The sequence below is a fragment of the Aphelocoma coerulescens genome, chromosome 8 (assembly GCF_041296385.1).
Source record: "Aphelocoma coerulescens isolate FSJ_1873_10779 chromosome 8, UR_Acoe_1.0, whole genome shotgun sequence".
Taxonomy (NCBI): Eukaryota; Metazoa; Chordata; class Aves; order Passeriformes; family Corvidae; genus Aphelocoma; species Aphelocoma coerulescens.
In genome coordinates this window covers 29,024,251-29,048,232 of record NC_091022.1, presented here as the reverse complement: position 1 = coordinate 29,048,232, position 23,982 = coordinate 29,024,251, and the positions used below count along the sequence as shown (strand labels likewise).

Genomic DNA, 23,982 nt, shown 5'->3' with positions numbered 1-23,982 from the left:
AGTTACTTAACAAGTTTTTCTTATTTTAAACTAAGTTTTTTTAGGAATCTCCCCCTCTATCCTGTGACAGACGTGATCCGGCCCTGATCCCGCTGCGGTGACACACAGTCCTTGTGGGGGTTGTGCCCTAAATCCCTGTGAAACACAAACTTCTGCACTGCCAGTGGCAGCTGATTTAATGCAAGGATGCCTTGCAATACCCTTAGAAATGTTTTTTTTCCTCATGGACACATTCCAATGCATGCACAGAAGAAATGAGCTTGCTATGGGCTGACTCCAGACAATACAAAAATGCTGTAGATACAGCAACTTAGACTTCCTCAATTAAACCACAGGTTGGCTGTATTTAGGTCAAGAGATTGGTCAGGAAATTAAACTCATCCTTTTTTTTTCTTTTATATATAATCTCATTGGTACATCCTAACCACATCAAAACCTAAACCAATTCTCATCTGAGTGTTAAGCCCTGTTCCTCCACGTTTCCCCTCAAAGGGGAAATAATCATGATAACAGTTGTGAGGTGATGAGTCTGAGGGAGAACTGAAATTGTGTCAGGAGGGGAGAGGATGGGGACAAATGTGGAGCTCTCCCTGCAGCTGTGTGCTTTAACTGGATTTACATCCTCCTGCATCACAGGCACAGAGGAAACGGGTCCCCAGCTTTGTCCCCTGCTTCTGCAGTGAAAGGTTATTTTTGCAGGATGCCTTTAAAATGCTTCTCTCTCTTTACTCCTTGGTGTAAGGAGTGAAGATCTGAGTCAGCACATGTAAATACATGGCCCTGGCTCCTGGCATGGATTTTGGGTTGGGGAAGCTGTTTAAATTATCCACATAGAAATTTTACCTCCCCTTCCCACCCCTTTGCCCCCCACCAAGCCCTGAGGGCATCCGTGGTCCCACAGCTGGAATGTGCAAGGATCTCCAGAGGGAAATTCCACCAGCCAACCCCAGCCTGCAAAAAGGGGACTGTGCAATAAGGAAATTCGAAGGATTTGTTGTTTTTATCTCTTTTCATCTCTGAGTTTATTAAAGTGCAAATGTCAACCATGGAGACAGCTATCACATGCAGTGCAGTACACCGAGAAACACTTTCCACACCATAAATGGAAGGAAAAAGGCTTCGTTGTGATTATCTAATGCACAAAGGACAAAACTGAACCAGGGCTCTGTGCCCTTCCACAACAGAAAGTACTAAAGCCATGAATTGGAAAACAAAACCCTCTCCAGGCCCTCATTTGACAAAATAAGAAAATATCAAGAAGGATGGAGTGGTTATAGAGCTCAGGGGTTTGGTTTTTTTTCCTGAGCTTCATGTTATTGATACATTTGAAGGGATGCTTCTACTCAGGACTTTTAAAAGTTCAGTATCTTTTTTTTAAAAAAATCATAAATACATAATATTATAAATCATAAATACTCCTTAGAATATGAATTTAAAAATTGCAGTGGACAAGTCCAGTTCACCTCTCTCACAGAGCTGAGGTTTGTCTGCCCAAAGATGCTGGGCCATGGACACCACAGATATCCTGGGATGCAGTTTTCCTTTGTGCTCTAAAAGAAAAAAAAACCAAAACAAATGCATTGAAGTACAAACCACGTGGGTATAACGTGATACAGAACACATGAACATGCTTTCAGCAACAAGAATAAATATTACCATGGCTACAGGATCTACTTCACAGCTTTGTGAGATGAGGATAAATAAACTATTTCCAAACTTGAAAAAAAAAAAAATAACCAGAGATGAGTCTTACAAATAAACTTTGATTTTTAAATTAAGGCAGCTTCAGCAGGAACTTCAAGGCTTTTGTTGAAAACAGACTTGTTATAACACCAAAAGTGTACTCGTGCTTGCAGGTAGAGCTCTGATTCACAGTCCAGTTCTCCTAATTTTGACGATTAAAACGGGCAAAGATCTGTGCATCGAATACCAGGTGTGCTCTCTGCAAAAGTCAGTGTTCCATCAGTAGGTGTAACGTGGGAACTCTGAGGTCCAGTTTGTCTCTCAGGCATGGGAGTGAGGTACCTCTGGCTGAATCATTAACTCCATGGCCAGGAGGCAGACTGGGAGCTCAGAATTACAAGAAGCTGTTGGGTTTTTTTTTCATAAGTGAATGATGAAAAAGGGATATATAAGGGGAGGGCTAAGGAAGCCAAAGGAAAGCACTAAATGAAAAGTCCATACCAAAGTAAGACCTTAAGAAAGGTGACTCTAGTAAGGTACATCATATACCTGGAACAAAACCAGATCCTAAAACTTTCCAGGAAAGAAACAGCAGGAGCTCGAGCGGGGGTTGGTTTGGCTCATCCAGATGTGCGATTCTTCTTCCCTCTCTCCTCTCAGCTAATAAAAGGGTGAAGCCAAATAATTGCACAACAAATGGTACTTCAAGTATTTAGAAACATGGCCTGCATGTCTCAGCGGGGGGATTCTGCATGAGCTGGGGAAATTGTGCACCTCGTGAAACAGAGCTGCCACTTCCAGCAGGCCCGACGCACAGCGAAGGCACGAGTTCATGTCCTGCACACAGGTCCCTCTTCTCCTACAGGGGTGCACACTGACAGTAAAGAGCAGTGAAATGAAAAGGAGTAGACAGAAGGGTTATTTTGTTCAAACCTCACCTATTCCAACACGAACGCCGCTATAATCACACACAAAAACGCACACACAACACACACTAACCAGCCGGCTCACGTTTTTACAACACTGCCCGTATATTCCCCTGTGCTTGTACACACCTCATGAAATGCTAAACAGGACACACAGCTGAAGATGCATTTCTGACCTGTTAAAGGGAAAAAAATACCCTGCTGCCTTCACCAGCTCCAGCTCCTGAAAATAAACCTCCCCCAAACCCCATCGTCACCAGGGCTTTGGCCAGGACGGATGGAAGGGCAGAATTCTCACAGCTCCTGATGCCACTTCTCCTCCCATCCCTGGCCAAGGCCATGCTGAGCCTGATGGGGTCAGCTAAGCTACTCATGGGCTTTACCTAAAAGAGGGTGTAAAAATAGCATCCCCTTTGTCCAGCTCCTCTCAGAGGCTGGGATTAGAGTGCGGTGGCAGTGTCCAGGGCACACTCCTGCCCTGCTGGAAGAATAAAGCTGAGAGGCCAATGACAGGGGTGCCACCTACATTTTATATATATGCATGTATACATATATAATATTTACATATGTATAGCTTCCAACAAGAACAGCACAAGGTGTTTCTGAATTAACTCATCCAGGAGCTGGACGTTGCTGTTGGAGCCTATCTGAACTCTTTATCCTTTGCATTTTCTCTCTCCCCTCCCTCAGGCTGAGGCAACGTCTGGGTGAGTTTGTGGCTTGCAAAGCACAGCTGTCCAGTGGCTTCTGAAGAATTGCACTTGGAGTAATTCAAGTTTCTGTAGTTCAAATATTGTCTACCCTGCTTTTCCCGACGCTTGTGCATGTACCAGCGTAACTCAAAAAGAGCTGACCACAGTGTGAAAGTTAAACTCTTCCTCTGGCAAATGTAACTGGAGGTCAGCAGCTCCTCTGCAGCTGGGAAACAGAACACAGCCTATTTGAAGGTAAAATAAATAATAAAAAGAAGTGAAAGTCCTCAGAGTATTTCAAAGTGCAGCACGGATTTGGGTAAGGCTGTGATGGACTCTTCAATCTGCTGTGGTCACTGAGAAGGTGCTTCCACCAGTCCTGCTCCCTCCACTGCCTCTGCTGAGCCTGAGCAGGGAAGTTGCTTCATCTCTGTGTCTGCCCATATGGTAGACTGAGTAACTCTGATTGCCTTCCAGGCAGGACTGGTTTTGCAGATCCACATAGCAGTTAATGTTTGCACGGGTCTGAGAAGATGCCAAGTGCCACAAGGGGCTTATTCTACAGCCTAGAAATCCCACCCGCCTCCAGGAAGCAAATATTTCCTCCCACGGGTATTTGCTGCTGCTTAGTACTATTAGTTCTGCTGGGTAGGAAATCCCAGAGGACAAGAGTCAATTTTAAAAAAGACATCAGTACATCTACCTGCTCCTGAGCCCCAGATTGTAACACACCAGCCCCTTACCAAGGGGGCTACAGGGGCTTCCAGGATTTGGCAAGATGCTCAGCTGGGAGTGAAGATTTGAAGAGCCTTTAACATTTCAAATACATGTCACACATTGCTGTTTCCTGGATGGGAATTAATGCCTGTCCCTACAGCTGCTCCTGCTCCTTTCCAAAGAGGTTTTTCTCCATCGCCCAAAACCATTCAGGGCTCTTTGCTTGTGTCTCAGCCTTGATCCAAAAGCTGCTGAAGGGCTGGGTGCTGCTCACCTTTGACTCTGGGGTGGGGTTTGGGTTTTTTTTTTTTGTTTTGTTTTGTTTTTTTTTGCATGCAGGAGTTTGGATTCTCCATCCAAACTCACGCCACAGCACTGGGGACACAAATCACCTGGCAGCCACCAGGCACAGCACCAAAGCCATCCTCCACCCCAGAGTATTTATTTAAAAATCATAATATAATAAAAGGCTCATTACAAAACCTAGGAGCACTACAAATATTTCCAGTATTTCTTTTAAAAACAAAGCTGTTCTGCTGTGGGTTTATAGTCCATCCACTGCTGTGTTGGATTTAGTGTTCAAGAGCTTAACAACAAAACTGATTTTTTTCTTTTTTTTTTCTATTTTTTTGGAAGCTTTCTACTTTGTGCAGCTTCTGGAAAAACTGGAGCTGTAAATTCACGTTAGTGAGGATCCAAGCACAATCTGTAACAAAAGTAAGGCAATTCTGTGGTTCTTTTTTTAAAAAAAAGGGACTTCAAGCTGAAAAGGTCCATTTAACTGCCAGTAGATGGCAAAAATATCCCGTGTTTGTCTTACCTTAAATGATCAGTAAAAAAGGCTTAATGTGTTGTTCTCTTCCTTGCTTCTCATAGAAACTTGCAGAAAGTATAAATTAAAGTGCAACTGTACCAAAAAAACAAAACAAAACCCTAGGAAAAAACCTCAAGGGGTCATAAGAAGCTATCAAAAAGACAGATTACATTTTTTTTCAAGTTGAATGACTGCATACCTGGGACCAGCAAAAGTTCTTTGCTTTGTTTCTTAAAACAGAACACAAAGGGAAAAAAAAAAAACCAAAACAAACCCCCCCACTCAGGATTTTTTTGGCAAGGTTTTCATAAAGCATTTGTTCCTTGATTAGACTATTACTCCTTAAGCAAGTAAATGGAATTAAACACCATGTCAAACCCAAGCAAGATGCCAATGCTGCCCATTAGATTAATCCTGTGTAATAAAAAATAATAACTCTTTTAAACAAAGAAGTCACACATGCAGTAGGGTTTACCCTCAGGTAACAAGAATTTAACATTAAAAATCCCCGCAGTTTGTCTTAAAAAATAAAATCCCATCCTTCAGATAGCCAGTAGCAAAGGAACAGTAAAATTCTGGGTTGGGAAATCCCTGCCTGGTCAGAGGAGCGGCGAGGGTCACAGTCCAGTGGGCAGCAGCAGGACAGGAGAGCCCTTGGGCACGGGAAGTGAGTCTCCAGCAGCAGGGAAGGCAGATTTGGCAGTGATTTGAGGGAGGTGACAACAGGCAGAGCTTCCTAGGGGAAAGGTGAGAGGTGAGCACTCCGGAGCTGTGCGGTGCTGATGGCTCTTGATGGCTCAGTGATGATCCCAACCCTCGGGTGAAGCGCTGGGTTTTCAGGGGGGTGATCTGCATCCTGTCCCCTGCTCACCTGAACCCTGCTTGGGATTCAGCCCCTGGAGCCCGTGGTGAGGCAGGGGAGGGGGAGCAGGTTGGAGGAAGGTGGCGATTAAGGGCTGGAAAAAAGGCAATCTGCCTTCAGCTCCGAACGTGGCGAGCAGGTCAGTGCTGTCCGGAGCTCTTGGGAGGAAGTAAAGCACCTTAGGGACACTCCTCTGCAAAGACTGGACATGGGGAGGCCTCCCCACGGCAGGTTTGCAACAGGACCTTTGCACATCCCACCTTCCCTCCCCATCTCCAGCAGAGGGAAAAAGAGAGGGGAGGGAGGTCATATTGCACTCGAGCAGAAGCATCTAAGCAGCTGCTGCTTTGAGGACAAAAGTGTTAGAGAGGCCAGGACCTGGGTGTGAACTCTGCAGAGCTGCTTCATCACCTTCCACTCCATTTCATGGAGCTCCTGGTCAACACCTTCCACCTGGCTCAGCCCATCCTGCCCCTGCTCTGCACAGCAATGGGGAGACATCAACCTCCCTGCAGGAAGCTTGGCTATGCCTCCATTAACTCAGGATGAACCAGGGGAAGGTGCTTTCCAAAAACCTGGTGATACATTTGTTACTTTACAGCCTCGACATTTCCCATGGGGTTCACTAGGTAAAAAAAAGGGTATTGGATACATTTCACCAGGCACAAGGAGAGAAACCAAGTTAATCTCTGTTGCCTTGTCAGAGGGGAGGATGTTTTGGGTCTGGGCTTGGCTCTGTGCCACGGGCTGTGGGGTGGTCAGGAGAGGAGGAGGAAGAACAACGAAGCAAAAGGAGCAAGGGGCGGACGAGCCGGCGCAGATCCTCACAGTGCACGGCGGGGCCGGTGACATCAGCGGGCCAGGGCCATGATGAGGCTGGCACACATCTCAAAGAAGTCCATGGTGTGGCTGCCCAGGCGTGGGGGCACCGAGGGGATGCTGCCAACGAAGGAGCCGCTCAGGGAGCCCATCAGCGACGGGCACTCGGTGGCCGCGGCCGCGTCGATGCTCAGGCGCGGCCGGTGCAAGCCCGCGGCCGAGCAGGAGCGCTGGGGCGTGGAGGAGCCAGACCTCTGCTCCATCACCTCATCTTGAAAAGCCAAACGACAAAAAAAAAAGGAAAAAGAAAGAAAAGAGAAAAAGTGGGATTAGTTTGGCAGCTGCAATGCGGGTATGGTAAGGAAATGGGAACAGTGGCAAAGGTGATTGGCTTGAAAGGACTTTTACCAACTTGACACAGCCGCACAAGCGCTTCAAAATGCAGAGGATGGTTCTTAAGCCTCCAGCCTTGTCCTTCTACGTGTTCTCCATGTCCTACTCACCGTCGATGCTTTTGAAGTCCAGCAGATAGCTGCGGTTGTCCACCTGGTAGAGCTGCAGGCTCATCTTCACGTAGTTGCCGGTCACGGGGTTCTTGCGGCGCACCCGCAGGTGGTAGGCGTTCACCACCTGCAATGGGAAGCCTGCCCTCAGCAGGGAGATTCCAGGCAGCAACAGGAATACTTCCTTCCTTATTTTTTTTTTTTAAATATGAGCAAGACATCTTCTGGGAAAAACAGCTTCTCAAAAGGACAATGCCTGTAAGCTTGAGCAAATGGCTTCATTTCCTCCTATCTTTAAATATTCTTCTTAAGGCTCTGATTCACCAGCTGCTGGCAGAGGAAGCTGCAGTGACCCATCTGCCAGGCACAAAACTGATGTTTGCTCCTCCCTCACCAGCAGCCATGGCCATATGAGCCAAAAAATCCACTTGTGGACCCACATAGAAGGACAGCGTCCATGAAACCAGGGCAAGCTGGGCAGAGCAACCTCTTCCATCAGCACAGTAAACCCAGTGTTTGTGGCCCAGCCTCGAGCTGTGTATTTCCCCTTGCTGCCTCCCACCTGACAATCTGCTGCATCTCATTTACCATGAGATCTTTTCTCTGCACTATATTTATGAAGCAACTGCGTGGATGGGAGAGTTAATTCTGATGAAGAGTCACATCTGAAGTTATTCTTAGGGTGGGAAAGACTATTGTGAAACCTCCTCGTACGAAATAAGCTCCACTGCCCACACAAAGACGTTGGGTTGAGTTGGTTTGTGAGGCTGTACCAGAAGTACAGCAGATTTGTTCACTCTCTGCAAAACCATGCAGCTAACAAATGTCTGGCTGGTGTGGGCAAATGCACCTGGCCACGGTCCATCTCTGCCTGATGCAGGGAAATTAGGTTTCTGGAAGCTACTTGGCTTTCAAGACATAATATTATCAAAAATAAGGCGGAGCCAGGAGGTTTTTAAAAAGCAGCACAGTGAAATTCACACAGTACAACGTTTGGGACCTGGAGGGAGGAGAGGAACTCCTTGGTGATGAAGATCTGGGCTGAAATTCTCCTTACCTCACTCCCAATGCTCACACGATGCTGCTGCCGCAAGTCAGGAGGCCACAAGTTAGGAGGGCTCACCTCAGGGCCTGCACCAGGATTTAGGGAGTCAGGCACAGCAGCAGAGATCCAGGGCTAACTTAGGGATTTATTATTCCAACTTCGAAAAAGACTGTGACTAAATGTTGCACAGCCCTGGAGAAATACCTGCAGTGAGTACTGTCAACTAAAGCATCTGGGTTTAAATCAAGAAGCTGAGCCCTAAACTGAGGAAGCAATAAGTGTCTGAAAACACATCTGATCCACAAGCACTGCAGCATCTCCATCAAGGAGAAGGCCACCACACCCATGATACAAATCCTGCTCTCAAGGCCCCCTGCCCCTCATCCGTGCATCCTTCAGGACAATGCATACTGTGCCATTTCAGCATTTCAGTCCTGACAGGACCAGGCAGAAATAATGAGAGTTCCTCTGCTCAGGAGCACTCGAGATGACCTCGCAAGGAATTAGCCACTAAAATTAGAAATGTGAACAGCTCCTCTTAACCCTGCAGCTAAACGAGGCAGAATCATCTTTCCAGCCAAAGGCTCGGAGCACTCAGAAAGAAACCCCTTATTTCACACCATAAACAAACACCACAGACACCGAAGCACAGCTGGCACCTTAATTCAGAGTTTGCATTAACAAGGAATAGCAAGAGATGATGGCAAGGTGGGGGCACTTATCTGGAAACAGGTGAGGCTGAAACCACGCTTACAAACCTCCCTGAGCTTACAGGGAAAAGGATGCTGGAAACCCACCCCAGAGCACCAGCACTCCCTACCTTCCACTCGAAGTCCAGCTGCTTCATAGCCCGGTACACCTCGGCCATAATGTCATAGGGTTTGCTCTGGCTGCGGATCCCCAGGTGCCACTTGGCCTTTTTGACAGTCAGGGGCTTTGGCTTGGTGGTGTTGAGGGCGTCCAAGGGACAGCGGGCTTTGGGGCTGTCCGCGATGAGCGGCGGCATCCGCTCGGGGTGCGGCTTCACGCCCGGAGGGATGTGCAGGGTGCTGTCGTCCATGAAGGAGCCGGTGGGGGGGCTGGAGGCCAGGTAGAACTCGCTGGCCTGGTTCATGATGCGGCGGTTGTCGATGACCAGGTGATAGGCCACGGCCAGCTGGTCCTGCGGGTCGCCGCTGTACAGGCTGTTCATCACCTCCGACTCCGTGCACTCGAACTTCTCGCACACCTCCCGCACCGCGTCGTCGTCGATGACCGTGGCGTCGTAGGAAGGGTCCTCTGGGAACAGGTAACTGGGCAGCTCCTCCTTGAACCACTCGTGTTCCCTGGGCGAGGCAGAGGGGAGCACCGTGAGCTCTGTGCGGGGCAAGGTGGGGAAACCACGAGCGGCCAAGAATAAAGCCCGGCTGATGAACTGGGAGCAAAACCCAGCCCGGTACTGGGACAGTGATGACACTCTGCACACCGGGCTTGGAAGTAAGACCTCAGCACTTCCAAGATTTTCACACTTTGGGATTCCCGTGGGCCTGATGGAGATAAGAACATCCAAGCTACCCAGGTACCCAATTCCCACCGAATTACAATGAGGTGAATCGTAATTAAGTGTCTAAAACTCATACAGTGCCTTGTCTATAGGTTCTGTGTATTGACTGGAATCTCACCACATGTGCTGCTGCTCTAACATGTAATTAAATCCTCTAATCCTAAGGAATTAGGAAATTAAAAAAGAAGTTTGCATGGGTTTACTTGAAGGGTAAAGTTAAGGCTGTCCATTGAAAATGCATTAAAAACCTGAGAAGTCCTGAAAGTCCTAGTAATATTTATGTTTATGCACACACCAGCTAGATGGAATACATCCAATATTTACATATTAAATTAGAAATTCTTGGGTGTCTCCTCCTTTTCTATTGGATATACAGTAAGTACCATGATTACCCTCTTTATCTGGTACCCAGAGGGACGTGGTCTTGAAATAAAGTAATGAAAAAGGGCTGGTGGATATTAAATTCTTAGGATTATTGGATGATATAGCTGGTTTTGCTAAGTGCTGTTAAGAGATTTTTGAGGCTATTTTATAATGGAATAAAATAGATTTTTAAATAGGTATAAAATACATATAAAATCCTCATCCTGTTCATCATCACCATCATCATCCAGCCAGCACAGAAGGGTGCAGGGCTGCTCCTTGAATCACTTGGGACAAAAACCATCTGGATTAGCCGACTACTCCTGAAAACCACCCTGCCCACCTGCCAGCAGGTGACCCTCAGGACAGTCACCAGGACACCAGAGACCCCCACAGGCAGCCAGCCCACTCCAGCCCACCTGATGTCCTTGATGGTGGCTCGCTTGAGGGGGTCCACCTGCAGCATGTGCATGAGCAGCGTGGCCACGGAGCGGTTGAGGTATTCTGGGATGTAAAACACCCCGCCACGGATCTTCTTGAACAGGGTGGGGACGTGCTCGTCGTCAAAAGGCAGAGTGCCGCACAGGAGGGCGTAGAGGATGACACCACAGCTCCAGATGTCCACCTCTGGGCCAGCATAGAGCCTGCACGAGGGCAAGGACAGGAGAAATGTGTCACCATCATCCTCTCCTCTCTCAGGGTGCAGGTGGGGGGACCCCCCTGCCAGCTCCACCAGGGGCAGAGCTCCAGCCCACAACAGGGATGCTCATGTGGTTCCCCTCAAACCAAATCTGCCTCAGCCAAAACTGCTCAGGGAAATGAATGGCAGAGCCAGCACTGGCTGCCCACACTCCTGTGTACAGCCCTGCCTCCACCAAACTCTCCAACAGGCCAAACCCAACATTTCCAAGAGCCCTGTGAGGCTGTTTGCTCCTCTGCCCCGAGGGCTCAGCCAGAAATTTCTGTTCACTGAATGAGGCAGATCAAACAGCAGCAGATACTCTGTCTCTGAGTGTTTATTTTTGGTCTGCTGGTATCTAAGTGCTCCTGCTTCTGACAAGCTGCTAAATGTGCTCTCTGCCATCACCAACCCAGGACACCCCAAATATACAGTTCTGCTGCTCCTTGTTTGGTGTGCTTATCTCTTTTTGCTACAAGTGATGCTTCCCCAGAGATTTTGGGAGGCAACACCTCCCTTTGGGCTGTGAGGCCCTGCCACAATACAGAGGTTGAAATGCAAACACAAAAGTCTCTTGGTGGAACTTCAGCATCCTGCACATGCTCCCCCTGAAAAGCATCACTGCAGACACATCAGTGTAGAAACCATGCTGGTCATGCACGTGGCCATTGTCTGAACACCCCCAAAACACTTGGTCTGCTTGTCCAGGGGTGAGGCTCTCCCTGCTGAGGCCAGGGACAGCAGGAAAGTCATTTTGGAAAGGCAGAGGATCAGCTGGATGCCCCCTGAGCCCTGCCTCCATGCCCAGCTCCTACAGAGCAGAAGCCTGATTCTTTTGCTGATAACTGCACTGCCTGAGCAGTTTTTTGGACTTTTAAGTCCAAATGAGATGCACTTTCATGGCTCTGAAGCCTGAGCTGTCACACTCTACTGCTTTTGTGCTCTAGCAGGGAAGGCAGCAGGAGCCAGGAGTCAGCTCCCCCCTGCCCCACACACCCACCACCAAGGCAGGGAGGGTGGATTGTGCCTGCCCCCCTCAAATGCAGCTCTCACACACTGCTGCAGTTCTGAGAAGAGGCCAGCTTGGCACATGGAGCAGGGGCATGAAACACAGGCAGCCCTGAGACTGTAAGTGGGAGTGATGAGGGAGGGATGCAGCTGCAGCCAGTGAAAATGGGTAACATGGGGGCTCAGTTTTGGTTTTCCTGCTTACTTTTGTTGCTACTAAGCTGCACTGCCTGTACCCTTGGAACACTCAGGGACTAAATCCTTCTTGCTGGTCTGCAATGTGCCTTGTCTCCTACACAAACTGAAAAACATGTGTCTGGCCTTTACTGAAATGGAAATACTATGACTATTTTCTTGGAATCCCAGTAGTTTCTGGCTTTGTCCCCTTCTTGTCAATGAGGATTTACTTCATTTCACACGCAGAGCTGTAGTCACAACAGGGTTTTTGGATGTTAGTCTAATTCCTAGGATGCTCTGCCAACACTTGCTCTGGTGTAAACAAGGATAAAATAACCATAATCACAGCAAACACATTCTGAACAAAATGTTCTATTTAAAAGCTACACTTATAGGCAAAAAGACATTGGATTAGGAAAAATAAAGGGAGATTCAAAAAAAAGGGGGCAGATAATGAGATGGGAAGTTTGAAGGACCATACAGAGGACCGAAAATTTGAAAACCTATATTTGCAATCCTTGCTAAGCTATTACAGAGAGAATTAGGGAAAAATGTACTTTCTATGTAATTTCTGTTCCTGACAGTAAAATATAGGAGGCAACACTTCTGTATCAACACGTGGAAGTCCAATCCAACCTTGTGGAGTGTGTTCAACACTCCATGTGCTGTACAGATGTTTCATGCTGAGAGATGCAACCACACAGGAGGTTTGTCAATTCAACAAATCAGTTCAAAATAAAGCTCTGAATGTTGAACCTACTGCCACAGCCAAAACCCCAAGCCTAAGGAACCAGAAGACAAGTATTTTCAGTACAAGTGTTGTGAAGTGATTAAAGATCTTCCTGGTCCTTTTGTTAGTGAATGGTTTTCCTCATTAACACTGTGTTTTATATTACAGGTGGGCAGGAGAGGAGGGGGGGTGGCCTGGAAAAGCCTTTCCACCTGGAACCTCACTATTTGCATCCAAAGAGTCATTTTCACCCTCTTTAATTAGCAATATAAACAGTCAACATCTGGTATTAATAATTCCTCCAATGTAAACACCTGTAGCAAAACACGGTTTGCTATTACAGCTACTGAGAAGTAAAATAACCAAGAAAACCTTCAGCTCTTTGCCAACAGATTCACCCAAACATAAAATCCAGGTTGGAAGGATGCAGTTGCTTTTACTAGATGTGCAAAGCTGTTTCCAATAGTAAGAACAAATTTAAAGCCCATGTGCTCACATAGAGTCTGATTAGAAATGGAATGTGTTACCTTCCAGAGATGACTTCAGGGGCTGCATAATTTGGGGAACCACAGCTGGTGCGTAGAAATTCACCATCTGACATCATGTTGGACAGTCCTACAAAGAAAATGTTTATTACATACTGATTTTTGATTTGAAAGTCCAGCCATGGACTCTTCTGTGTCACAGAGAGGAGAGGCAGGCAAGTGGAGTGGGATATTTGGAAGAGAACTGTTTATATAATTTAGATAGACCCCTCTGAGCTGATTTGAAAATTATTATTGTTGTTGTTATTATTATTGTTGTTGGGTTTTTTGTTGTTGTTTTTATTATTATTTTTGTTGTTGGGTTTTTTGTTGTTTGGTTGGTTTTTTTTCATACCCAACCAAGAAATATTCACTCCTGGCTAATTTTGCTCCTCCGAGTTGCAAATCCCAGAGCATGGAAGAAAAGAAACTTAATTCATCCCAGAGCACTTACTTCACATGGGAATTGGGTGGGGCTGTGACATGAGTAAGTCTTCAGAAGGATTTACATTGCTAGAAAGGACTCACCAGGACAGAGTTGGTAGGCCGGGTATTTTAATGGATTTCAATCCATAATGCCACTTAAAGACTCCTGTTACTGCTTGTTGTAAAATGAACTGAGGCCAAGAGCACATGGCCAAACAGAGGGAGAACATGCACCAAAATAAACACACACAGCCAGCTCACCCCAAATTAGCTGCACCGAGTCTGCCTCAAAAATAAATGAGGTAAATTTTACGTCGGGTGATCACACTAAAACACAGCAGAGATTTACAAATTACTTGGCTGCTCCATTCTCAGTGCCAGCACAGAAGCAGCCTGCAACAAGTAATCCCTGCTGCTGCAGGAAGGGCAATGTCTGTAAGTGAGGGCTTTCCAGCTGGTGGTGGCTGGGGCAGCAGGCTCTGGGTTTCGTAGGGCAGCTCCACGGCCACGCTCCAGCGGCGCTGGCTGCGCCTCTGGAATGCTGCTGGGGTCACATACCAAAATCAGCTATCTTTGCATTCATGTGTGCATCCAGCAGCACGTTCTCTGGCTTCAGGTCCCTGTGCACAACCATGTGCCTGTGGCAGTAATCCACTGCAGAGAGGATCTGCTGGAAAAGGCGTCGAGCTTCTGCCTCCTCCACCTGTGGGAACAGCAAAGAGAACAGCCCTGCAGGGTGGTGTGCATGCAGAGCTGGAGAGGGAAGGTTTGACTTAGCAAGGAGCTAAAAGCTTGCAGGCTGCAGAGAGAAAATCCCAGTGTGCCTGCGACCAGAAGCAGCAAATAAAGCAGATTTCTCACCCTTGCATTTAAAATGTGCCAGTGTTTGCAAATGATGCAGCCCAGAGATGAAAGGTGAGACCTCAATTCAGCTGAGCTGTCGACAAGTATTTAAAGGTGGCACCTATCAGACAATGGCCTGCTGTCCCAATGGGACTGGTACAGATCCAGGATGGACAAAACACCACAGAGGATGCTGCTGGGAGCAATTCCTCATGGACTTCCTCTGGAAGCAACAGGTGAAGCTGGAATACTGTGGAGATTTTAATTACCTGTATAGCTGTAAGGTTGTATGAGCCATATTAGAGAAACTATATTTAAAATTACTATTTTTAGTGACGAATTCCAAAAGACTCTCTTCATGAAAAGCTGAGTTTATGAATGCAGAGGGTCAGAAAGGATCCAAATTAGTCTCTGAAAAGATCTAGATGGGTAAAATGTGTGAGAAATCAGAACTGTTCATAGAAAAGAAAATTGAGTCAGCTCCATCGACCATGGCACTACTCTAACCCAATTTACTGTAAATGTATTGATTTTGTAGCACAGAGAGGGAACATGTGATGGGCTGATCCTTCACCTGAACCCTTATTCTGGATGTCCACTTTGGCCCATTTTTACCTCCTTGCCCTGCAACTCATCCATGGGGCAGACATCAGTGATTTTCTTTGTAACCAAAATCTCCCATTTCACGGGCTCAACCCACACCTCAGGTGATTTATACCCAGAGGGACTGCTGGCATTTGACAATGTTGCTCAGATAAGCCACATCCTTGAAAAGTCTTCAAAAAACCTGGTGTGGAGCCAAGGGGGGATCTGGGAGAGGTGAATGACTGGGGCAGAGCCCACACTGAGTGGTCTTCCCCTCCCATGCCATAAATCTGCTGCTGAAACATGGGGCTTTTGACAGGCCACCCATCACTAAAAATCACAAAAATAAGCCAGTCTTCCAAATATTTGCCCTAAGCAACACATTACCTTGGATATTTTGGGTTGGGGATACGCCTGAGAACGTTGCGAAAAATCACACACAAGTTTCCTGCGAGCCAGGACCGGACACCCCAGATGGGGTTGCTGTGAAGCAACTTCTATTTTGGGCCTTAACCTTAACTGTGCTCCCTTGAGCAGTCATTTTGCTCCTGAACACCATCCTCTTCCCACACAAGTGTCTGGGCTGACTTGGGACTGGCACTTACACGTCCGTGCTTACAGATGTAATCAAACAGTTCCCCGCCGGACACGTACTCCATGACCATGAAGAAGTCTGTTGGTGTGCTGATGACCTGGTACCTTCAAAAAACACAAGCAGATTTAGAAAAAATACCTAATTAAGAACAGGGAAAGGCTTTTAAACAGATTGTTAATTCCACGTCAGTGCTACAAATAAGAATTTGTTTGGATCTTGCATTTGTAACTGCTTTCCACTTCTGAAAAGCTTTCTCTTGTTTCCAGTATAATCTTTCACTTGTCTGTGAAAGGACCTCTCTTCCAGACCTATGATCTTCCTTCAGCCTATAAAATAATCCTCTGAAATATCTGCCAGGCAATCTTATCACATTTAGGACTGCCCTGACTTTCAAATTTCCATTTTGGGTAAAATCTGCAACAACAGCTTTAGAAATGAGTGCTTGGTTAGCTGGGGGCAAGGAGAGGATCCATCTGGTTTCCCTCAGATCAAGAAAAAAGAAGATGAAGAACTCTAGGCACTAGAGAGAGCTTCTTCTGGATAGGTACAGAAACAAAAAGGATGCCACTCCCTCCAAAATTATTTTTCAAATATTAAATCCCTCTGTGTTCTAGAATGGGGGGGGAAAAAAACCAGAGTATCACCTTCAACTTGCAGATTTATTCTCCATTTTCTTTCAAAATGATCCCTGACTGCTGCAAAGGCATTTCAGTGTCCCAGCTGGAATAAACTGCCAGTGATCAGCTGAGGTCAATGCAGCCCCAGGAACTCACAGCAGCACCAGCTGGGACCTCCCTCTCTTTTATTACAGATTAATTGTTTTGTTGTTGTTTGCTTCTTCTTTTTTTTTTTTTTCCTTTCTTTTGCAGATGAATTTCTTGAATTTTTACAGCTGGGTTGTAATTTGAAACAAAGAGATTTCAGCAATTTTCAGAGGTTGGCAAGGGAACATGGGATAGTCCCATAAAGACCAATAGCATCAACCTCAATTTTCTGAAGAGCTTTGAACCCAGACATCTAAGTTACAGTTAATTGCCCCAATATTTCTTTTACATACATTTAAAAACTTATTGAAAGAGGTTTGTGTGCCCCAGTCTTCTCACATCTTTATCACAGTATTTCATGAGTGCAGCATGTACCATAGGACACAGGTATTGTCAAACTGGATTTAATTTTAATTGCTTTGACAAATGTGTGAACAGGATTTGACTTGCAGGATGCTGGGCACACAGCTGAGGAGCCTTGCTGGTGCTTTTTTCATGAAATAATACCAATCTGTTCTCCAATAAATCCATGGAACTGTGAAGTTACTCTAAAGTCAACAGCTGCTGCATGGTTAGTTATTTAACTGTAGAGAGAATTTGTTTTCCCTTGCCTCTAAGTCCCAGGTATTTGCTATATCTCATGCCAGCTTTAAGGCTGACCTAAATGTCAACTTACCCTTGCAGTTACCATTCAACAGCTTTCTTTTATAGGAATGCCAAAGATATTATCGAGTGCCTCATTAATGTGGGCTGGCTGCACAAACTGGGGATTGAGCAGGAATCCCAGAGGCTGCAGTGCAGGTGCTGATTTACGACCCAAACTCAGGTTCATCAAAGTGGCGACTTTGAAAACTTATGTCTGAATAATAAATTTCAAAAAAAAAGTGTTCTTTTAAGCTCTGGATAATCAGTGCATTAAAACATAAATCCTATTGACTGGAGGCCAAGGTTTTGCTCTCAGAGCCTGACCATGCTGCAATTCATGGAATCACAGAATGGTTTGGGTGGGATGGGACATTAAAGCCCATCCAGTTCCACCCCCTGCCACGAGCAGGGACACCTTCCACTATCCCAGGGTGCTCCAAGCCCCATCCACCCTGGCCTGGGACACTTCCAAGGATGGGGAAGCCACAGCTTCTCTGGGCACCCTGTGCCAGTGGATGTTCCAACACACAAAATCTTGGCCAAACTCATTTTTTACTGCTCTAATCCATCTCCTGCAACCCAGTTAAGTGTGTATGAGAGGTCTTTGTGCACAGAGGAGCAGCTGAACACGTGGCAGGGAGGGTACTCACAGTTTGATAATGTGAGGGTGCCGGAAGAGTTTCAGGTTTTGAATTTCTCGTTTGATCTTCCCCACCACATCCAGGCTGCGGATTTTCTGCCTGTTCAGTATTTTTACTGCTACTTTGTGCCCTGTCAGCTGGTGTTCACCAACTATTAGGGAGACAGAGGGAGAGAGAGAGAGAGAGCATTGCAAAGTCACTAAACAGTGCAGCAGGATTCACTCAAGCAGTTTAGGACACTATAAGCAAAAAGCCACTTCTGAAGGGAAAAAAGCAAAAGATGGGGGTGTGAAATATTTTTAAATATTTTTTCTCTTCACTGTTTTCCCAGAGGAGTCATAGAAAGCAGAAGAGAGGGGACTTATCTGCCAAAACCACTCCACTAAATAAAACAAAGTGAGTTGCTGGAGGAGGTCATAGCCCAAGCTAATTTGCAAGGATTTATAGCATGTAAAAACTAGATTAATCAGAAACAGATATATTTAAATGGCAGAGGAGAATCTCCACCATAACACACTGGTTGACAAAATTCCCCATAAATCCAGTCTCAAAACTGGACCATCACACTGCTTTTTTTAAAAAATGGTATAAGGATCTTCCCTGCCCAAAATAGGACTGCAGGATTTGCATTACTAAAATGAATGTCTATTTATACTCCCTCCAGTGTGCTTCTTGCTTTGACGACAAGCTGCAGGAACACTGCTGGACTGCAGGAGCAAATTCTGCTTTTAGGAAAGATACAAACTTCAATACGAGTTGTTTTTTTTTTTTTTTTTAAATGCATTGGTGCATTGAGATGCTGATGTTTGTCTCCTGTGTTCAGGGAAAAACCCATAACCACAAACTGGGAGCAGCCCCACTGCCACTGGGGGAATTGCACTTAATGATGTGAAACTAATCCAGCGTGGGGATCCATTTGTTATCAATAAACAGACCACGCAAAAAATAAAAAGCTCCCAGGAAGCAAGATTTGTATTGAAGTTGAGAGCAGAAACTGCTTGAAAATGGGGTGTTTATATCCAAAAATGGTTCTCAGACCATGAGCTGCCCCTTCTCAGTGTTTCCTAATGTGATATTCAACAGGGTGACACACAGATGGGTTCCTAAAGCCTGCACAGGAAAACCTGCTTGCATTAAATATTTGTGCTCTCTAATTAGGAACGTCACCCTTCCAGTACTAACACACGGTGCACGGAGTTAATTACTGCGAGCAAACCCTGTTATTACATTATTAGAGCCTGTAATTTGGGCAGCCCTAATGAGCTGATCAGAAGCACCCAGGGTAAGCAGGAGGCGTGAGAAGGGCAGGGCAGCAGCACTCAGGGCACGCCAGGTCACTATTATTAGCCACCAGATAAGACCTGCCAGAGATTCTTTCCTCAATAAGAGCATCCTAAAAATAAAACACTTTACTGCCCTTGAAAATTAAAGCACCACTTTGCATGTCCATTTTATTCCTCGTAATACTTAAAACTACTGGATGATGGAATGAAAATAAACTCAGCTTTGCAGCAGAGATGCAATTTAGGGATTAGCTGAGGGCAGGAGGAGGCAGATAATTCCCCTTGTGCAGTGCAAGGAGAGTGCTGTAAATCATCCAGGGAGGCATTTTCCCTGGTGAATCCTTGGGGAGAGGAGAGCAGGGCAGTGCTGCAGGGAGGTAAAGCGAAGTTTTTTCATTGAACCAGGAGTGATTTCTGCCACCCTTTGTTTCAGGACAACACTTTCTGGCCTTGCCTCAGCATATGCTTTGAAAAATTTTTATTATACACTTGGGGGGAAAAAAAAAAGGCCATGCCCAGAATGAATAATTATTGTTTTTAATACTGTTGCCAAAGAGTTCATCCCCTTTCCCATCCGTGACAAACAATGTGTAACTCTGCAAAGGTTTCCTAGCACAAACACATTAATAATTAAAAATAAACAGCCTATTTTGTAATCCATCTTCTGCTTACAGTAAGCATTAGATACAGAGATATTATTGTTTCTGTCCCCAGTGACTTGTTAAGCCTCCTTGAACTCGGTGAGAGAGAGACAAAGAGGGAACAAAATTTTATATGTGGTGGGAAACTTTTAAGCCTTTGAGGGCTCCCTGTAGCTGCAGGCATTTTGACATGGGCAGTAAGGACAACCCTCCCTCTGCTCACAGAGGCACCCTCTCTGACCCCCCAGGATCATCCCAGAAGTGAGGGGCAGGTCCCATGTCTCCCACAGGTATGGACGAGGATCCTCACCCCAAGGGTGGGCAGTGGTGGCCTTGCCTGGTGGTGAGGACACCTCCTCCTTCCTTCTCAGGTTAAAAAAGTAGAAAGGAGACACTTCTCATTTACTTACTTTTATAAAAGGAAAAAAAAAAAGGAGGAAGAATAATGATTATAGCACCCTGAGCACAGAAAACAATTAAAAGCCCTTGACAGCATGGGTTTTTTACCTCACTTTCTTTATCCTACCAGCTCAGGCAGCACAAGCAGTTAACACTTTTGCAAATGCTTCAGGGCAATGTGGAAGCTTACGGAGGGGTGAGGAAACTCCTTTCCTATCAGCTCTGCTGGCCCTTATCTCAGCCCAAAGTTAAAAATGAAATCCATCCAAAGCACATATTTAGCAATGCTGTAGTAATGCTGCCCCAGTGGCACTGGCCTGTGTGTTGTATCAGCCTTTCCCTCTCTTTCACCTGCTCAGTCTCCTTTGGTTCCTCCTCCCTCTGACACAAAGTTTGCCTTTCAGCAGCAATGCCACAGTGCCTGGGAAAAATGGGATCTGATCCCGACTGGAGCCCGTGGAGGTGCCACCACAACTGACATAAACACAACCCAAGCACTGAGGGACCACAGATGGGTCACTTTGGTGGGAAAGAAGCCACCAAGGCCCCCAGGGATGCCGTGGGTGGCATCACATGGAAAAAAAATATTGGGGTTACTCTGCTGGATTTTGACTGAAGCTCTCCAGGCTGCACCCACTGTGAACCTCGCTGTGTGAGGGCTGTGGTCACAGGAGAGCTTTTGGGGACCCCCAGGGTGGGATGTGCCCATGGCAAACACAATCTGTCTAATCTGTTCTTACCAACCCTCAGGGAAGAACATGCCACCTCCTTCCTCCAAGGCTCTGCTAAACTCCAAATCCAAGATCTTCTCCACAGTTCTATTTCTGCAAATTATTCTTACCTTTGGCCTGGGGGACAGGGAAAATAACTATATTTGGTAAAAATGCTGTGTGGTAACTTCAAGCCTTGACATGTCACCTTCTATCCATCCACCACATCAGCTCCTGCACCTTCCTCTCTTCCAACAGATGCTGTGTCCTCATCACCATTTCCAGATGGGATTTCAGCATTATCACCAAAATCCTGCCCTCATCTGCCAACCTATTTGCTCCCCTCTGTGCCTTGTGTGTACTTTCTGCAAATGAGATCAAGAAACTGAATGGGCTTAGAACAAAACAGTTTCTTGCAGTGTTCAGCCACTTTTTAGGAAGATCAGTTCTCTGATGACCCAGCGAGTCAGGGACTTTTTCTGTCATGTCCCTGGCTTCTGATGGCTCAAAATGACTACTCAGCTCCAGCCATGAGTTCAAGCTCTGCTTCGTACCCCATGTCACTAAATCCTCCCTTTCATTGCCATTTTCTCATTTCCTTAATAACAATAATCCTGAGCAACTGTAAATTACGACTTCTTAACTTTGAGGAGTAAGGCAGGAAAAAGTGCCAAAACCAAAGCCTTGTGCAAGGCAGAGTTTGAAGAAAACACATCAGCAACAAGAAATGTCACTGATGGCACCTGACTTCTCCCTGAAAAAGCAATTATTGTACCCAACACACCATGCTTGAATCAACTGACAAAAACCTCTTTACTTTTCTCATGTGAATACAAGTTTTTCTAAAGCTCAATTCGATTAAAATGCTGTAACTCTTTATAAATGGGAGATTCCATTTCTTCATTCCAGGTCCCAGTCTCAAGAACAAACTTCACCTGTCAGTTGTAGGCAAAATATTAAGGGAAAAAAAAAAAAACAACCAAACATATAAAGGGTACTAGTCATCTATAAAGGATTTTGAGCTAGGAAACCTCTTTTATGTTATTTGAAATATTTCTTTGGAAAATGTCCATTTTTACCAAAGTCAGGTCATAGGTGGGGCAGGGGGTATTTGTGCTAGTTAAGGAAAAAAACACTATTGTTGGAAGGTTTAAATTGGTCTGCAAGGAAAAAAGACCCTGCCTTTAGAGCAGTTTTTGAGGCCTGCTAGTATACATGAGTGATTTAAATGGTCCTTACTGTTAGAAGTATTTATTCTGATAATTCTTTAGACAGTAAATTTGTGGTTTGTGATTAAACACAGCAATATATTTTTAGGGGCGTGATTAATGGTCACAGGTGGACTTAGCTGCAGTGGTTGTGGTGGTTTCCTTCATCTGTCAATTTGGGTTTATTTTAAAACTCCAGGTGCTGAGGCCAGGCACAGCACCCCTTTGCCCGGCCACATCCCAGTGGGGTGGGGCAGCTGCTCCCCCAGCTCAAGCTAAACCTATTTCCTACTGGTAAACACAGCTAACACAATGAATTTTGTTGGGTTTTTTGGTTTTTTAGCATCTTGTTTAAAAAATGAAATTTCCACGTAATGGCAGAATTCACAGGGAAAAGAAATACAAATATTTGCAAACCTCACAGCCAGGTAAAGCAAAGCTGGTGCCTTCAGGATGTGAGTTGGCTGCTCTGGCATGACTGGCCAAGGAATCCCTTGTGTGGAGCCCCAACCTGACACAATCTCCCCCATGCTGCAACCCTGGAACAGTTTGGGTTGGAGGAGACCTTAAAGCTCATCCCATTCCACCCCCTGCCACGGACAGGGACACTTTCCACTATCCCAGCTTGCTCCAAGCTCCATCCAACCTGGCCACGGACACTTCCAGGGATGGGGCAGCCACAGCTTCTCTGGGCAACCTGTGCCAGGGCCTCCCCACCCTCCCAGGGAAGGATTTTCTTCCCAATATCCCATCTAACCCTGCCCTGTGTCAGTGTGAAGCCATTCCCCCCGTCCCACCACTCCACACCCTGCCAAAAGTCTCTCTCCAGCTCTCTTGCAGCCCCTTTAGGCACTGGAAGGTGCTCTAATGCCGCTTTGGAGCCCTCCCTTCCCCAGGTGAAGCCGCAGCTCGCTCCTCCCTGCCCGCCCCGGCCCCTCCATGCCCGCGGGAGCCGCTGCGGGGCTGCGGGGCGCGCTCGGCTCCGCGGGGCGATGCTCGGAGGGGCGGCAGCGCGACCCCCCTTCGCTCCCGGCTCCAGGAGCCGCCCGGAGCACCTGCCGCCCCTCGGGAAGGGAAGGAGCGAGGAGCGCAGCCCCGGACCGAGGGGCAGGATGCGGTGCGCGCCTCAGCCTCCCCATCGCCTCCCTGCGAGCGCGGGAGCAAAGTTTTGGTGGGTCCTGCTCGCGGCACGGACTCCGGGGACTGTGACAGCCCGGACCACCGAGGGGCAAGCGCCGCATCTCCCACCAGCCGCCCGCCACCGCCGCATCCCCGCAGCGGCCGCCTCCCCGCCCCGTGTGCCCCGGACACGGCTCCGCCAGCCGCTCTCATCCCCCGGGGATGCTGAGAGGAGCCGCCGAGGGAGCGGCAGCGGAGGGAAGGGAGGGGATGCCGGCGCGGAGGCCGCGGGAGCGGGAGGAGGGAGGCGGCGGCGAGGGGCGCACCCGGCCCGGCCCGGCCCCGCCCGCGGCCGCGGTACTCAGCTCTTGACTTTGCCGAAGGTGCCGACCCCCAGCGTGTCCCCCAGCACGTAGTGGCCGATCTTCACCCGCCCATCGTGCTTCTGCTTCTCGGCCATGTTCGCCCCCCGCCGCCGGACCACAATGCACAGGGCCGGGCCGGCGGGGCGGGGAGCGGAGGGAGCGGAGGGAGCGGAGGGAGCGGAGGGAGCGGAGGGAGCGGGCCCGGCCGCCGAGGGGCGGGGAGCGGGAGCGGCGCCCGCCGCCGCCAGGTGGGGACCGGCGGGCTGCGGACACCGCTCCGGCGCGGGTACACCTGCGGGGCACACCCCTGGGGGCGGCACCTGCCGGGGTGACATCCTCCCCCAGTGACACTGTTCGGGGTGTATTCTCTATTGCCATGCACCTGCCGGGGTGACATCCTCCCCCAGTGACACTGTTCGGGGTGTATTCTCTATTGCCATGCACCTGCCGGGGTGACATCCTCCCCCAGTGACACTGTTCGGGGTGTATTCTCTATTGCCATGCACCTGCCGGGGTGACATCCTCCCCCAGTGACACTGTTCGGGGTGTATTCTCTATTGCCATGCACCTGCCGGGGTGACATCCTCCCCCAGTGACACTGTTCGGGGTGTATTCTCTATTGCCATGCACCTGCCGGGGTGACATCCTCCCCCAGTGACACTGTTCGGGGCGT

General features: G+C 47.5%; 1 protein-coding gene across 5 annotated transcripts; it reads right to left on the bottom strand.

Annotated features, from left to right (window-relative positions):
- Positions 1–4,821: 4,821 nt before the first annotated feature.
- Positions 4,822–23,482, bottom strand: PRKAA2 (protein kinase AMP-activated catalytic subunit alpha 2). Of its 5 annotated transcripts, XM_069023491.1 has the most exons (10): positions 23,311–23,482; positions 17,594–17,735; positions 15,545–15,638; positions 14,070–14,214; positions 13,089–13,176; positions 10,387–10,611; positions 8,882–9,386; positions 7,017–7,143; positions 6,523–6,784; positions 4,822–5,568 (listed from the first exon to the last, which is right to left on the bottom strand). In XM_069023491.1, the coding sequence occupies exons 1-9, from the start codon at positions 23,402–23,404 to the stop codon at positions 6,546–6,548; spliced, it is 1,659 nt and encodes a 552-aa protein (XP_068879592.1). In that variant the 5' UTR covers positions 23,405–23,482; the 3' UTR covers positions 4,822–5,568; positions 6,523–6,545. The 5 variants fall into 5 exon arrangements, with proteins under 5 accessions (XP_068879592.1, XP_068879591.1, XP_068879594.1 ...); XM_069023490.1 differs by having other exon boundaries at positions 4,822–6,784; XM_069023493.1 differs by having other exon boundaries at positions 4,822–6,784; positions 23,336–23,482.
- Positions 23,483–23,982: the final 500 nt, after the last annotated feature.

Excerpts from the sequence above, each read along its gene's own strand:
- PRKAA2 (XM_069023490.1), bottom strand. The coding sequence starts at position 23,404 with ATGGCCGAGAAGCAGAAGCACGATGGGCGGGTGAAGATCGGCCACTAC. Across the intron at positions 9,387-10,386 it reads GCCACCATCAAGGACATCAG|GGAACACGAGTGGTTCAAGG; the intron begins GTGGGCTGGAGT and ends TGCCTCGCCCAG. Across the intron at positions 6,785-7,016 it reads GGACTTCAAAAGCATCGACG|ATGAGGTGATGGAGCAGAGG; the intron begins GTGAGTAGGACA and ends TGGCTTTTCAAG.